Source organism: Synchiropus splendidus, chromosome 6, assembly GCF_027744825.2.
Source record: "Synchiropus splendidus isolate RoL2022-P1 chromosome 6, RoL_Sspl_1.0, whole genome shotgun sequence".
Lineage (NCBI taxonomy): Eukaryota > Metazoa > Chordata > Actinopteri > Syngnathiformes > Callionymidae > Synchiropus > Synchiropus splendidus.
This window is the reverse complement of record NC_071339.1, coordinates 12,397,580-12,412,722: the sequence shown is the minus strand read 5'-3', so window position 1 is coordinate 12,412,722 and position 15,143 is coordinate 12,397,580. Positions and strand designations below refer to the sequence as shown.

General features: G+C 42.6%; 1 protein-coding gene across 4 annotated transcripts in view; it reads right to left on the bottom strand.

The window, feature by feature from the left end:
* Positions 1-218: 218 nt before the first annotated feature.
* uba7 (ubiquitin-like modifier activating enzyme 7) overlaps positions 219-15,143 on the bottom strand; it is a 31,636-nt gene continuing 16,711 nt past the window's right edge. The window contains exons 22-25 of one of the 4 annotated variants that reach the window (XR_008414865.1): positions 3,889-3,990; positions 3,155-3,237; positions 1,320-1,983; positions 396-538 (exon numbers count right to left, since the gene is read on the bottom strand). Coding sequence is in view for 3 of the 4 variants with exons in the window: in XM_053868456.1 (XP_053724431.1) it covers positions 382-538; positions 3,155-3,237; positions 3,889-3,990 (342 nt within the window). In the remaining variant the exon portion in view is untranslated. Of the gene's footprint in view, positions 2,060-3,154; positions 3,238-3,888; positions 3,991-15,143 lie in introns of all 4 variants that reach the window. The other 3 variants (XM_053868456.1, XM_053868457.1, XM_053868458.1) reach the window with 3 other exon arrangements.

Sequence of the window (15,143 nt, the reverse complement as noted above, 5' to 3'; positions counted from 1 at the left end):
AATTTTATTTAAGAAATTGAAGCTCTGTTTGACTTGATGCTTCTGTGAACCAGGTCACATACGAAACTCCATTCATAGTGACTAGATTGACTCTCTTGAACTGTGGGGTTCAGGGCGTCGCACTTCAGCTGACGTGTTTTCAGTGCTGTCGCTGAGTTTGAGATGGTGGAGGTTAAGAAAGAAGGCAGACTGATAAGGGCAAAATATTGAATCACAAGATAAGACTTTATTGATCCTCTTTCAAGGAAATTAAGCGCATCACAGCACATACAAAACGATGTTAACATTTAATGAGGTTACAGCTGCTGCTTAAGAAAAAGGCTAGTAACAAGGAAGCACAAGAATTGTTACGTTTGATCTCCATGCTTCCAGTCATCGCACTTACTGAGCTTCATCTCCAAAATCCATTTCTAAATGCGTTGGAAACACAAATAGGCAGCTGTACTGCAACGCTCCAACGCTCATCCAAGCCATCTGGTCTCCTTGCTGGTGTCTCCCCACTTCTCCACATGGACTGACCCTCATTTGGTATCTTGAACTAGAGCAAGGATTTGATCATAAGTACAGAACTGACTCTTAAATGAAGATGCACTCAGGTTAAACTCCACATCATGGTTGCAAATCACAAAGCTCTATCGTCCTCTAAAACAGTGTTTTTCAACGTTAGTGAAGCCGCGGCACATGTTCATTGAAAAAATCCAAAGGCTCATCATCAGAAGAGCCTCGGCGCAGTTGTGCTTAGAAAGTTCTGCAGAAAATCCCTTTTAATTTGAGAAAAACTATTGCTATGTGGCATGACATTTGCAGGAACAAACTGCAGAAAGAAGGGGGGGAATATGGTGAGATATACGATGATTTATTCATTTGTTTTAATGAACAGTTTCAGTTTTATCACAATCTCGCATGTATTTTTGAGACTAACTTCCAAGTTTCTGCTAAAAGATTCTAGTTTGGGGAATTTCCAGACAAATCGTTCACATTCTTTGCCTCAGCTTCATAACAGCAATTATTCTTTCTCTATTCACATTTTAGAGCACATTTATTTGGTCCTGCCTTTAGTTTTCAGCCAACTTTTAAACAACGTGTGTCAAGGTTTTGAAGTGAGAATGTCACGCTACCCGTTAGCTTTGTAAGCACTGCGGTGCAGACAATCTTTGGCGTCACAGGAACCGTCGAATGAGTGTGAGGGAGCAGCTATGGACGAGTCGACGCATCAGTATAGATCTATGGCTCTCCTCACGTTGGTAGATCATAAAGGCGTTTTAAATGTTCGCCCACCTACACCTGGTAGGCTCTCACACCGGTTGAAAAACACTGACCTTAAGGATCTGGGTTGTGTAGAAACAGCAACATCTGAGGACAGTTGGCCTGGCAGACGAGGCCGGTCTCTCCAGACCAGCGGCTCCACCATTGTTCCAGGAGGGAGTGGAGCGCACATGTGCTGGCAGGAGGATTGACATGAGACAGCTGTGCTCAGATGGCAGCATGAGTGAACTACTTTCTGTGCCAACTGTCTGCTCTGGCTCCACACTTTCGCTTTGACCCGCTAAACACCTCCAGACACATTTCCATAACACACAATTATGTCCGTTAGTTAGAGTAGACATACTGTGAAATATGAAAAAAAAACCTGCCAATAGAACAAGTAAAATCAGTCCCTCCATCGTGCTGAAACGTCACATACAAGTGAATCTATCTTAAATTAAGCTGGATCAGATATTTTGACTGAGAATGAGGCTGAATAAACTTGGTAAGATTTTGTGTTTTTATAGTGTAAAACTGTTGAATCATCTCAATCAATCGATGTGATCTGCTTTACTGCGGTTTCTAGTTGGATTCTGAGGTCAGGGCAGCAGGTAGCGGATATGCGGGGCTGATTCAGAGAATGGGTCCTCTGTGAATGCAGGACAGAGATCCAGAATCTTTTGATGAAGTGGGATCTCCATCACCCTCCGTACTACTTCAGACACACTGCAGCACAAACTGAAAAACAGGAATATAGCTTCAGGATCTGTGGGCAGGACTGTGACCCCGCAGCAAGAGTCGGGTGGGTGCAGAGCTGGGGGAGACAGTGAAGCTGTTTTCAGTGAAGCCAAGCCTTTGGGGGAGGAAACCAGAGTAGCCATATAAAACAGCCCTTAAATGGGAATGAATAAGGGTATGGTTAATTTATTTCCCCCATTTTTTCATATATTCAGGTCTGTGAATTTCAACTGAACTTGAACAACACTTTTGTTTGATGGTGTTTGACATTTCAATTCATCACGACTCAGTTGGTCGACTATTAAACAAATTAACTTCATGTTTGAGCTCCTTTATAAGTTTTTACTGCTCCTGTTGAGAATAAATAAATAACAAATAAACTTGTCCAGATCAATGTTTGTCCTGCCTGTATGACTCTAATTCAGCAGTCTGTGACCTTGGAGTGGTCAAGGCCAAGCAATTTGTGATGAATGAATGAATGAATAAAGTTGCTGTTCTAGTTCAAACCATTGCAAATTTGCTTACCAGAAACAAATTCTGATGTCAAATAAATGTTTGTCAGTCACATGTTTGGAGCTACAAATATTGGTGGCTCAAAGCATCTTTGTGAGTGTGATCTCCACAGCCATGTTTTCTTCTTCTGTTATCAGGGTTTGAACATGTGATCTGAACAGGAAGCTGTGCAGGAAGGGATGAGAGGAGGGGGGTGTTTGCCCACGTGGCCTGAACGTTGCCCCTCTCCCCCTGTATCTGACCCTCCAGCACGGGCAGTTTCATGATCGCAGATTGCCTTCGTAGAAATCCTGTGAACCAGATGGAAAAAAAAACAACCTCCCTCTGGACCGGCATCATCATTCTTGCACTGATATTTTGATCTTCGTGATTTACTTCCGCCCTCAGGCTTTGAAAACGTGGCTCAGATGAGGACGGATTGAACTCTTCATCTGGTGCGCCACAAACAGGAGGAAACATGAGGAGAGGTTTTCTCACTCGTCAGGGTTCGGTGATGTGTGTATCTGTGTCAACAGTCTCTCTGCACGGGCTCGCAGGAAACACCTCATCCTGCCATTAGATTTTAGGAAAACAAATGGAGGCTGCTCCTTGTGATTGTTTGTGTGTGCGCAGTGCTTTGTGGCGTGTGTGCTCAGGCGTTTGTCTCCACAGAACGCACCTCTGTTCGTGCCGCTTATCGTCGCTGTCGTACAGGAGGCCACGGCCGACAGTCAGCATGCAAACGGTCAAACCACATCTGTCCTGCACAATCGAACGAAATTACTCACATTAGCGTTGCCTGGGCATTGAAGGTGACCTCTGACCTCTACACTTCTGTAAGTGCCTGGTAAACAAACCCAGAAAGCGGCGGAGTCAAAGGTCACGCCAAACCAGCAGCAAATGAGAACACTTGCCAGTTTATTCTTCCCGAACGGCAAACAAGATCAGGCAAGACAAGAAGCTACATGTGGAGTGTTGAAAGAGTGCAAATCGCCTGACCCACATAACACACGCCGTCGCCACTTTTGTCGTGACATGTTGCCTGAAACCACGTCTTTAACATACAGTAAATATGTTGCTTTACATTACAGCCATAACATTAGCACGCTAAACACTAGCACAGATGTCGGGAAATGGTAGCATTCACCACTGCTCCGCCGCACTGCCCCTTCATATGCATGAGTCCTTCATTTAATTTAAAATAATCATCAATAGACTTTGGTTTGAGGCAAATCTACATTAAGTGTTTCTGACTTTTACATGCTAATGAAGAGCAGGCGCCGAAGGTGTGAGGGTCAATTTCAAACAATAGCGATCGTAGGTGCCAGGAGGAACCGGTTTTGGAATATCATGAAATATTGGTGCTGTGGGGAGGATTTGCATCCTGTGGCTCAGGAATTCAGGAGTCAGTACCTTGATATGCTGGAGAAGGTTTCCCAGGGTCATTTCCTGCTGACCGCCGCATCTGCCGTCGACCAGGAAGTCGTCCCACACCGTGAACTTCTTTCCTGCCACCTGCCGATGGACACGTTGCATATGCAACACACACACACACCCATGCTGTGTTAACAGATGAACGACCAGGAGCAGTGGCCATCAAATGTTTTGGCCCAAAACAGAATCAACGTTATACGAAGCAGCTGGGAACTATCAGCTCTGACACTGAAGTCAAGTACTTGTCTCAGAAGTGATGAAGAGACTCACTTCTCACGTTCCCCAAAACTAAACTAATCTGAGGGCAACGTTCTCCTGAATTTTATTTTATATTTTTTGCAGTCTCCTACTTTTTTTTACACAATAAAACCACCCACCTACCACCTGAAAAAAAGCCACAAAATAGCATCCATCCATTGCCGGGTCATTGTGGGCAGCAGCTTCAACAGGGAGCCCCAAACATTCTCGCGGCCTCCATCCACCAGCTCTGACTGGGGGCCCCTGAGACATTCCCAGGCCAGTGAAGAGATCTCATCCCTCCACTTGGTCCTGGGTCGACCCCTTGGTCTCCTCCAAAGGGAGGCATCCATGGGGCATCCTCATCAGATGCTCGAACCACCTCCACTGGCTCCTCTCAATGCGGAGAAGAAGCGGCTCAACTCCGAGTCTCTCCATAATTGTACTGACCCCATTCATGTCTGAGGTGGACAGGGGATCTGTTTTTTGATACCTCCCGGACGCCTTCCTAGAGAGGTGTTCCAAGCTTGTCCCACTGGGAGGAGACCCTGGAGAGACCTAGGACTTGCTGAAGGCACCACATCCCTGGGCTGGCCAGGGAACACCTCGGGATCCCAGGGAGCAGCTAGAGGAAGTGTGGAGGGATCAAAAGTTTGGGAATCTCTGCTCTGAATGCTGCCCCAACCCCAGATGAAGCAGTAGAAAATGGATGGATGGATCATTCGTGTCCATCCTCACCAATAATAATGAAATTGGCCGCCATATTTAATAGAATACTTTGGCATTTTAACATTTTTCTCATTTGTTATGGGAAACAGTGGGGGCTGAAAAAACACGTCACGCTTGTGAGTTCAGGTTTGTGGTGTCAAAAAAGAATGTCAAACACAGGGAGTTTCCCTGCAGAGGGAATAACAGTGAAATTCTGTGGATCCACAAAGTTGATCACGCAGAACTGCTGACTCCACGCTTGCTCTGAATGACATCATCTTTTCCTATATTCATTTGCTGGACCACTACAGCTAGAAGAAGGAGGACTCAACAGCTGGACAATTTAGCCCCCAACTTGCCGAATTATCAACAACAAATAGGTCTCAGCTCTTTGCAAGGTCAGCGCGTCCTCCAGGGAGATGGACAGAGTGGATGTGTAGATGAAAACGTGGCTCTGGATGTGAATACCAAGACCTCAGCTCAACCTGGGTCCAATTATCTCTGCTTCAGCAGCCAAGGGGAACATTTCGACTAGACCTCTTGACGCTCACAGAGTTAAGAAGACAACAGTGTAGACATGCCTCCCTTCGTGGGGCGTCTTTTGTCCCAAATCTTAGACAAAGAAGGTCTTGTTTTGCTCCTCAGAAACTTATTCCCAAACATGAGGTAAACATTGCAGTCTATCTTTGCAGCGTATATTCCCAACAATGCAAAGCAGAAGGGAGTGGGGGGTCTATTTTTAAGCCTCCACTCCCTTCCTCTGCTGCATATCGGCCACACAACTGTGGCAGGAACCTGAAGTCAATCTGCCCCAGCAGTCTGGACTCAGAGTGACGTCAACTGTGCAGCAAGAAAAGTCCGAGCCAACAAAAGCTGCTGGAAAGCATCAGTGAACTTTCCCACATTTCATCGAATTCCACAGAGCAAAAAATAAATATGATCCAACTAAAATATCCAACTTGTGTAAAGAGGACATTCAGGAGAAACAATTGGCCAAGAAATGGACTTGTTATCTTGTCAACTCCTATTCACTTTGGAGTTTCAGCAGATGGTTTCCATGCCACACCTGCTCTTAAATGTTCACTGCTGCAGGCTGTGTTGTTCATTGTCTTGTTTAATTGGCAAAGAATGCCATGTGGTAGCAAAGAGGAAGTAGGTGTTGTTTGTGTTGCACATGAAACCAAACAAACCACCGTGCGACAGTGAAACACCACCAAGAGGAACATGTGAGTTCTGTCTTGCACTAAAGGTTTTCTCGCTTCCCCATGGACATCATTTCGAATGAAGTCAGGTGTTACGGCATGTGCGACGCTAGCAGATCCAGTGACCCGAGATGTGTCTTTCAAACAAGCGAAAACTGCGCCTATAAAACTTCAACTGAGGCAACCAACACCAGCAAGTGAAAGCGTGCATTTCAGACAGAGGAATGTGCAGGCAAACTATGAGTTTATTCATCACAAAGAAGTATCACTTATCACGCCCCTGAATTACTGCAGCCAACTTTGTTGCTACTTTGTGATAAAGAGCCTGTTCCACTTCTGTCCATCTTGCCTGTAATGGACAGATATTTTTCTCTCCAGCATCTTGCACTTGTTTGCACCAGAATCTCACCTGGCCAATAACAGGGTCACAAAGTTCTGGATAACAATTTCAACCATGATTTTTCTGCACTTTTCCTTTTTGAGAATGAGGTTCTGAGTGAGGTGCAACTTGCAATAAGTGAATCTTTAATACAGCCCCGGTGCCGGATGTGCTGAAGCTCTCTCCACTGAGTCACGGTGTCGTGCTATCTACAACCCCTTACGTGCCTCTCCTGAAAGTCACTGCGACTAAAACGCTTGGCATCGTTGTTAAACATAGAATAAATGGACCCCATGGCTCACCACAACCTCCATCTTTTTTCATTTGAATTTGTATCAACATGCAATGCTGATGGCTGCCTTTTTCGTCAGTATATGACTCAAAAGTCCACTTTCCCATCGTCAGTATATGACGCCATGGGAGTGAGGATGGGTTATTCTGGACTACCAGTCTCACTTTTTTTTCAAAGGATTAGGATTAGGACTAGACCTGTGAATTGACAGGAGTCACAAGGAAAACACAACAAGTATCATTGAAACAGACACGATTATGGTGGTTTCTGGTGTTTTTAAATGTGAAATCTTGAGAGAAATAACAGAAGAATAACAGAACAATAACAAAACCAGAACACTACCGCTGTGTGCAGAACAGAAGTTATCGTGCGCCACTGGACACCTGAAAGGACGAACCTGCAGATGAGCGATATTTGTTCACTTATCCTGAACAAAAGCACATATATTTACTGTCATCATCATTCCCCCCTTTGCTTCCTTGTTTCCCAGTGAGCTCGCTTCTTGGCTGTGTTGCGCTCACAGTTAAAGTCGCGACCTATGTATACAAATAATACACGCAAATCACTTTGCGCGGGGACCTACTGGTGTCGCTGCTTCCTGCAACGGATTTCGTGAAATGTTTTTTTCTTGTAGTCCAGTGCGGTTTATGTGTGATCTTTTCTACTTCTTGATGCATTTTTTTTGACTGGTGCCACTTATACTCTGGAGCAACACATCTGAAAAATACGGTAAACTTTGAGGTAAATATGTTTTTTACAATTATCATTCCCTTCACTGTGTATGTAAACAAGACTGGCCAAGACCTGCTCTGGATGTACTTATAGCTTGAAGTCCATTTAAGCTAAGCTTTGCCAACAAAGGTCACGTCTGCCACATACACTTCCACACCACTATAAACCGTTGATAAAACCCGAAAATAGACTGCTGGTTTAAACAGAGGTCTGAAAGCCTAAAGGAAGCTCAGAGGACTTGATAAGAAGGTTGAGAGACTCTCAGGCTGATTTTCTTTCTCCAACACAATTGTTTGACCTCACGTCACTGCAGATTTTAAACTTTCCCAGTAACACAATGGAGTATTTGAGAAACAAGACTTGATAAGTAACAAGAAGAAGTGCCTTGGCTTTATTATCTGGCGAGAATCCCAACAGTGGAAACGATTTTACGAGACTCTGTGGCTGCAACTTGTTCCTTCAAAGGCTTCTCTGTCTCTCTCTCTTTTTGGAAGGCTTCAAAGTGGGCTTAAGAGGAGGCAGATGGAGGATCTGTGTGGTCGTTCAGATCATATTTTCATTTTTAATCTCTTATAGCTTTCCCTTGCTTTTCTTTATGAGGTCGAGTTGGATGCTCCTCGCTGAGCTTGTTTTGAATCTGCCCACTTTTCAGCTGTTCATTTTTTCCATCCAATATTTATGATCTTGACTTGGATAAACTGATAACACTCATCCATATGAGTGTAAATGTGACTCACATCCTGAAGACTCCAATCTCAGCTCAGCCATCAGGACATTTGTTGTTGTTGGGTAGTTGGTTCTATTACCACAACATTGTATTTGCAACATTTCACCCTCGTCTTTGCTCTCAAGATAATTCTGAACTGAAAAAGGGTTGGAACATCGTGTAGATCCCTTCACAAACTAGTCATGTTAGTCAAGTATTTCGCTTTGGTGTCCAGTTTACTTTCATTGTGAGTGAACAAATCCTTCTCCTGTATGTGAGATTAAAAGTCTGAGGGCTTTTCATTAAAACTGTCAGGGTACGACATGTAACCCGATGACCTTTAAAACCTTTTAAATAGCAAGCAACAGAAATATATTTTCTCAATTGAATGTATCTCTCTATCTTGGAACGAGGAGTGGACGTGAGACACCAGAAAACGGCATGGCAAATATTTAAATTGTGTGACTCGATTGTGAAGAATGACATCATGAATGATTAAATTACAAACTGGTTTAATGCCCACAATGGTTTCACTTCATGTTGTAATGGGTCATGCACACAGAAGTCAGATTAAACTGCGATAACATCTCAACAATAGAGTTGGTGCCAAAGAGTATTTCAGCCATTGTGTTTGCATCTAAAAAGAAGACAAAAATCCAAACACAACAAAATAATAAGCGTGATGTTTTTGACAGTACTGTTCCTAAAAGTTCCTTAAACCAAATAATGAGTCTCTTGCCCGACAGTGGTCTCCTCCGGAACATGTTTGTTTTGTTTCCTGCTCACAAAAGAACTACAGTACTGTCATGTAAAATGTGCCCTTTGTCTCACAGGGAGCGTCATCTGCTACCTGATCACTATTGATCAGCACTCTCTTTTAGACCAGGAGAGAGAGACAGATGGCTGGGACCTCCAACTGTTCCCTCAGGTCCACCGCAATTACCTCAAGGCTCCTCCAAACGTGGAGGAGGTCTGGAGACCTGGGAGTGGCGGCCGGCAGACTGCCAGGAGAGCGGCGGGTTTGACACGGGCTAAAAGCAGCTTGGCTGCCATTGACGTGTAAAACCGCAAACAGAATCTCTAATGTGATTGTCTTTCAAATGAGGAGCACTTCACCTGGCTGAAAATGACCCCGGGCAGTAGGAGTCAGTACAGTGCTCCTCTGTCGAACAGGCTGGAGCTTGCAGGGACGTCAGCGGAGCGAACGCCTCACTGACATTGTGATTCTAAAGATCTGTGTTATCATGAGAATTGAACAAAGCTGGGAATGAAAAGGCTAATGAAGCCAGAATCTCTACAACACAACACAAGTTATTTCACTTTTTTCACTGGATATATTTCACAACTATTCTCTATTTATATATTGGAGAGGAGAGGAGTTATTGTGCTCTGTGATTTTTGCAATTTTTTATAACATGAAACCTCAACACAGATATGCACACAGTAAAAGTAAACTGCATTTGTTGTTTATCTGCGTAGAAAAGAAGTCACACGACCAGTGACAGCTAGTGACAGCTAAAAGTATGGTTTTGAGAGGGAATAAAAATGTGTCGGAAATGTCTTTTATTACTTCAACTACCAGATTATTTGAATTTTATTCTATCTCATTCAAAGAGATAGAATAAAGGCCCATTTGTGCTTGAATTAATTCAAGTTTATAGTGATACTTTTTTTCTGTACCATCCCAGTTAATACAGCATGTCTCTAAAAAAATATGGCTATGAGCTTGTGAAGTCCTAAATGTTTACATTTATTTTAATTTGTGACAAATTAAATCTGTTTATTACTTTGTGAGTTGTCATTATCTGTTTAAATAAAGTTTGATTATCTTGTACCATTTTATGGTTGAAATGTTTATGGCCTGCATTTGAACAGAGGTGTTTTGGTAAATAATGTTTATTTACATACATTTAATATGTTCTTAAACAGATCCTGTACAGATATTAAGACTAAATTTAAAAATATATTGCAAACTTGTTTGCCAAACAAATACAAGAAAGCCGTTACAAAAGGTTGATGAATTGGTGAACTCCTCTGTAACAGACAAAGGGGCTTTAGTTGAATCGAAAAGTTCAGGCAGAGGAAGCAAGTAGCAGCTCTAAATGGTCGTAACCTCTAATGACATCATCATAACGCTGAAGTCTGAAAGAAAGACCTGACTCTTGCTACAATGCATCACGGAGTCGTGAGTCAGAGGTGATATGGTGTTGCTCACAGAGGAATGAGGACCAGACTGCAGTTTCCTTTCACCAAAGCACAAAAATGAGTTCTCCAATGTAAATTACTCTTCTCCTTCTGCATCATAAACTGACCGAGCTGCACGTCACATAGCAGAAACCACTCCACGCTACACCTTCCTTTACGTTAAATACAGAACAACATAGGAATATTTTGTTTTCCAGCTGAAGCATACTGGACGCCCCACACTTCCTCCTCCTGCTTTCGCTTCCCTCCCAAGCCTGGAAACTTTGAAAACACATAGTCATGGAACGGTTTCAGCTATACAATAAGTTTTATTCATAAGATTCCACAGGCAGCTTGAGCGAGCGTTTCCGTGCTCGAGCAGGCAAGTCAGCAAAAAACGCTTCTATAGAACGATAGAACATTTTGTAGTCTGGTACTTTTATTCACTGAAGGACATGGAATCATTTCTGCACGCCACATCAATAAATCTGGTGCTAAAGTGTGAGCAAGAATAAATACAATGCATAAGTAAGAAAGGTGACGCACAGGTGTCTCAATGAGTAAAATGTTTCGCCGCTTTTGAGGAACCACACGCAGGGCATCAAATGGACATCAAACCTCTTTTTTGAAAGAGAGTCTAGTGCGCCAACAGGAAGTATGATTCTGCGTCACGCTTGCAAACAGCTGGTTCTTGATGTGTTGAGTGGGAATGTTTTTGGTGTTTTCGGTACATTTACAATCTGCGTAAAGCTTAAATATGTGATGTCACTCAGCGACGAGGGACATGAGGAGTCAACTCCTGCACATTTATTTTAATAGTCTTGGGTAATTGTTATTTACTGAGGCGAGCCGCAACTTTGACGCCAACTTTACCATTTCAACTGCATTTTAATATCCGAACTTAGCGGGACTAACGCAATAATTGAGCTTTCCTTCAGGGGGTGGACTGAAAAACGCTTGGCAGATTTTTGTGCTCTGGAGTGCTTCTCTAGTTATCATTATTGTCATTGTAAAAGTGTGTGCTTCATTGGCTGTTTGGCAGGCTAGGCAGCAGCCATGAAGCAGCAGTCTGCCATGAAGATGATTTAAAGTTTGCCTCCTGCAGCACATGCACAGGAAACTGTTGTGGAGGGAAGCGCATTAAAATGAAATACGCCATTTAAAGAGCCAGCACATGACGGAGCACAGAGTTTTCTGGGCTCATGAAAGTGAGACTGCTGGTTCTTAGCGCATCTCAACACCCGCCGGTCAGCGCGTGACATTCGGATAGCTAAGAAATAATCATTTATTTCACCAAGCTAGATGAGCCGCCTTTCTCCGCTGTTTTAGAGTCAGACGCAGCGTTCATCAGCCACATGAATCTGAAACTTTTAATAGTGGAAAGTTTCATTAATGCAGTGCTCTCTGTCAAGGCCAGTATGTAAATATTTCACAGACATAGCAGAGTCTCAAGAGACTCACCGAACGGCGGCATCTCACGTTAAATTATCAAATTTCAAATTATTTTTTTTTAGTAAAACCTGTGTCGGCAATAATGTGGTTCTGTTGTGCCTGTAGATGCAAAAACAAACTGGAGTAAATCTAATTTAAATATACTCACACCTCCAACAGCATCTAGGTAATGAAGGCAGAGAAATACACATGTTCTGCAGATGCTCAATAGGAAGCAAGAAAGGCAAGACGAGCGCTGACTTAACGACACAAGCACGACAACACAATACCGGGCTCCTTTTGGAAAACATCAAACCCGGGTGAACAACAGAAGGCACAAGCCGACTACATTCATCACAGATTACTCATTATCCCGCCAGCACTATTCAGGCCCGAAATGTGAGTCTTGAGTTACCAGCGACACAATGCCGCCTCATGCTGCAGCTCTCTGAGGAGGACTGAGGGTTCGGGATCATGTTCACCCTGCTTCTATTCTGTCGGAGCCCAGCGCAGATTTAACCACATGTGATAACCACATGTGAGGCAAATTCCCCCCATTGTTGTCCCATTTTGTCTGGGCGCGACCCTGTTATTTGCGAGACCTTCTCTTATATAAGAGCGCAGAACTGCACTGCTCAGGCTGTGTTGTGGATGAACAACACTCAGTGATATTTAAGAAACTTTTATTTGACCACGAGGGAAGTCGGAAAAAGAGGATGTGGCACAATAGTCTATTGGTGTTGCTCCGCAGACCGTACAGCCCGATCCTGCCGGGCTCTCCTGGAAATCTGGTTTCAATACACAGCTCCGGGTGAAGGCAGGAAATAGCCGTCATTTCTGCGGGCAATTAACAAAGAGGCTGTGTGAGCGCTGACCTTGGATCGGCTTTTTTTGGGGATCAGGAGTGGAGCTACAACGTTCTTAATTCAATTACAGACAAACACGGGTGTGTTGGGGCCATCATGGGCGTTTGAAAGAGAAGGATTAGCTTTTATTTACTTTGACTTTGAGACTCCTCAATATAAAAGTTGGCCTTTTGAGACACATCACCTGAAGTGTTACCTGTTATCTCCAATATTACTGAAGTATAGCCATTATATGTAAAGCAATTGCAAGGATGAAGTGACTGAAGCTCCTACCTTCAGCTACAGTCACGACTCTAAGGACGTGAGTGCTGCCTTCAGGATAATAAATACATCACAGAAAACATGACTTTATAAAACATAATGTGGTCAAACCAATAACAACTGTGGTGCTCTGTTGTCTAACATGGTTTCAGTGTAGCTAAAGATGCTAGAGGCAAGTCAACTCAAGTGCTGTCAGAAAAATCTGATGGGACTGGTGGATGACCATTGTCAATCATTTGTTGATATATTATCTATTTATACAATTTATTCTTATACAATGTATTACCTATTTATGTATTTCCCCCACTGTGGGGATAATAAAGAACATCTAATTTTAATTGTTATTTGTGGACGTCGTTGATGTTTGTTGTGTATCTTTAATGTCTTGGGTAATTTTGTGTGTTTGTTGTCATTAGCTGCTGTGACAGGTTGTGTTTCCGCAAAATCGAATTTCATCTAATCTCATCTAAAACAACGGATGTTCCAATCCCATTTGAACGCAGCAGTATGGTGGCTGAGAAGTGCAAAACTACTTTCTACTACTTACTTTCTTTTTTCTTGAGTTTGTAAGTGAATTTCCAAATGCGTTTTCAGAGACTATAATTTTTACTTTTTTTTTTTTTTTTGTAAAATGGGAATAACATCCTTGTGCATTTTCGTCAACTGGCAATGGTGATCACCTGCAATTGGTACAAGTGGAACATTCCTGCTACCGCTTCCAGATCACATCTGTAATTTGGCCCTCTCACTTTCCGCATGATTCTTTGGATAGAAAAAAATGGATACACTGGAAACACATTCACAAACTCTAAAAACATATTTACAAAAAATGAAGAAGTTTGTTTGAAATGTTTGTAAATGTGTTTCTCTATTTGTTCATTTGTTTCAAAGGTTTGTAAATGTGTTTTGCACTTCACATCCACCATGCAACAGTGACCCTGCAGTCAGAAACAGCCTATGACGGATGAATAGAGGACAATCCTGCTTGGTGAAAATCACCTGGCCTGAACGAGCAGCTTGTTGGAGGAGATCTGGAAAATATTTTATGGCGTTAAAAGTCAGTTTGGTCTCACCTAAATAAAATATTTCCTCAGGGCTGTGACTTAGTGCATTGAACTCAGTTAAAAATAAACAATTTAGCCCAAACTTTTCAAAATGAAGTCAGAAAGTAAATGCTCAGGCAGAGACAAAAAAAACACTCCCGCTAATCTCTGCGTATCAAACCCAAACTTAGGACGATTATGAGTAATTATTGTTGGACTCTGTCGGTGCTGAAGCCGCTCCAGACGTGCAGCTGCTCAACATCACACATCAGACAAGCCGTTAGAAAAAAAAAAGGTCTTAGTTTGCTTTTGCCACGACTTTGACTTCTCCCTTTACAAGATCAGCCACAGTTCATTGATATCAAGTAACAGCCATCCCATCTTGCTTTTATAGTGCGGCGGCCCTCCCTTCACCCCAAAGGACTGGAACCCCCCTAAAGATACTGGCTGTTTACTAGCACATCAATACAATCTGCTCCACCACACACCTGAAAGGTTGTGCTCTGTCCATTCTACTAGAGTTGAAACAAATTTGTCGAGCTGCCTCTGAAATTCATTCCAAGGATCCCCACTCAGCCCCTAACATCTCACAGAAGGAGGAAATATGTAAACAAACAGCAGACTGCCCCCGTCAGCTCAACACTGTAACTCTTTGGCTACAGTTTCCCAGCTCTGTTTATAGGCTGTATTCAAACAAAGACGAAAACATCCTGAGTTTAGACGACAATTTATGGCTCATTTTTTAAAACAGAAACCAAAGACAAGACTTTACAGACCCATAAACTTGTTAAAGTGGCTCAAAACCATGCTGAAGTAATCTGGCTCATTGGACGAGATGTTAAAGGAAGGTGTTTTCTGGTTTTGTAAACATGTGGAGGTAAGTCTCTGCTCTTAAATCTCTGAAATACTACTAATAATAATTATTATAATAATTATTAATACAGTTTATTTTAATGCAAGCTTTTAATTGCTAAAAAAAGCTAAAATAATAAAGGTGATGGAAAATTAAAAACAAAACAAACCAAAAAAAATTAATCTATACATACGTTTCTTGTTCATAAAATGAAAAACTGTAGTTTATATAAAGTATATATCCAAATTTTTGTTTTGGGTGGATTTTCGCTCAATTTCAAATCTGATGGCAGAAATTCACCTCCATATAAACACACTGTCACAAGGGATTCGAGAACAAA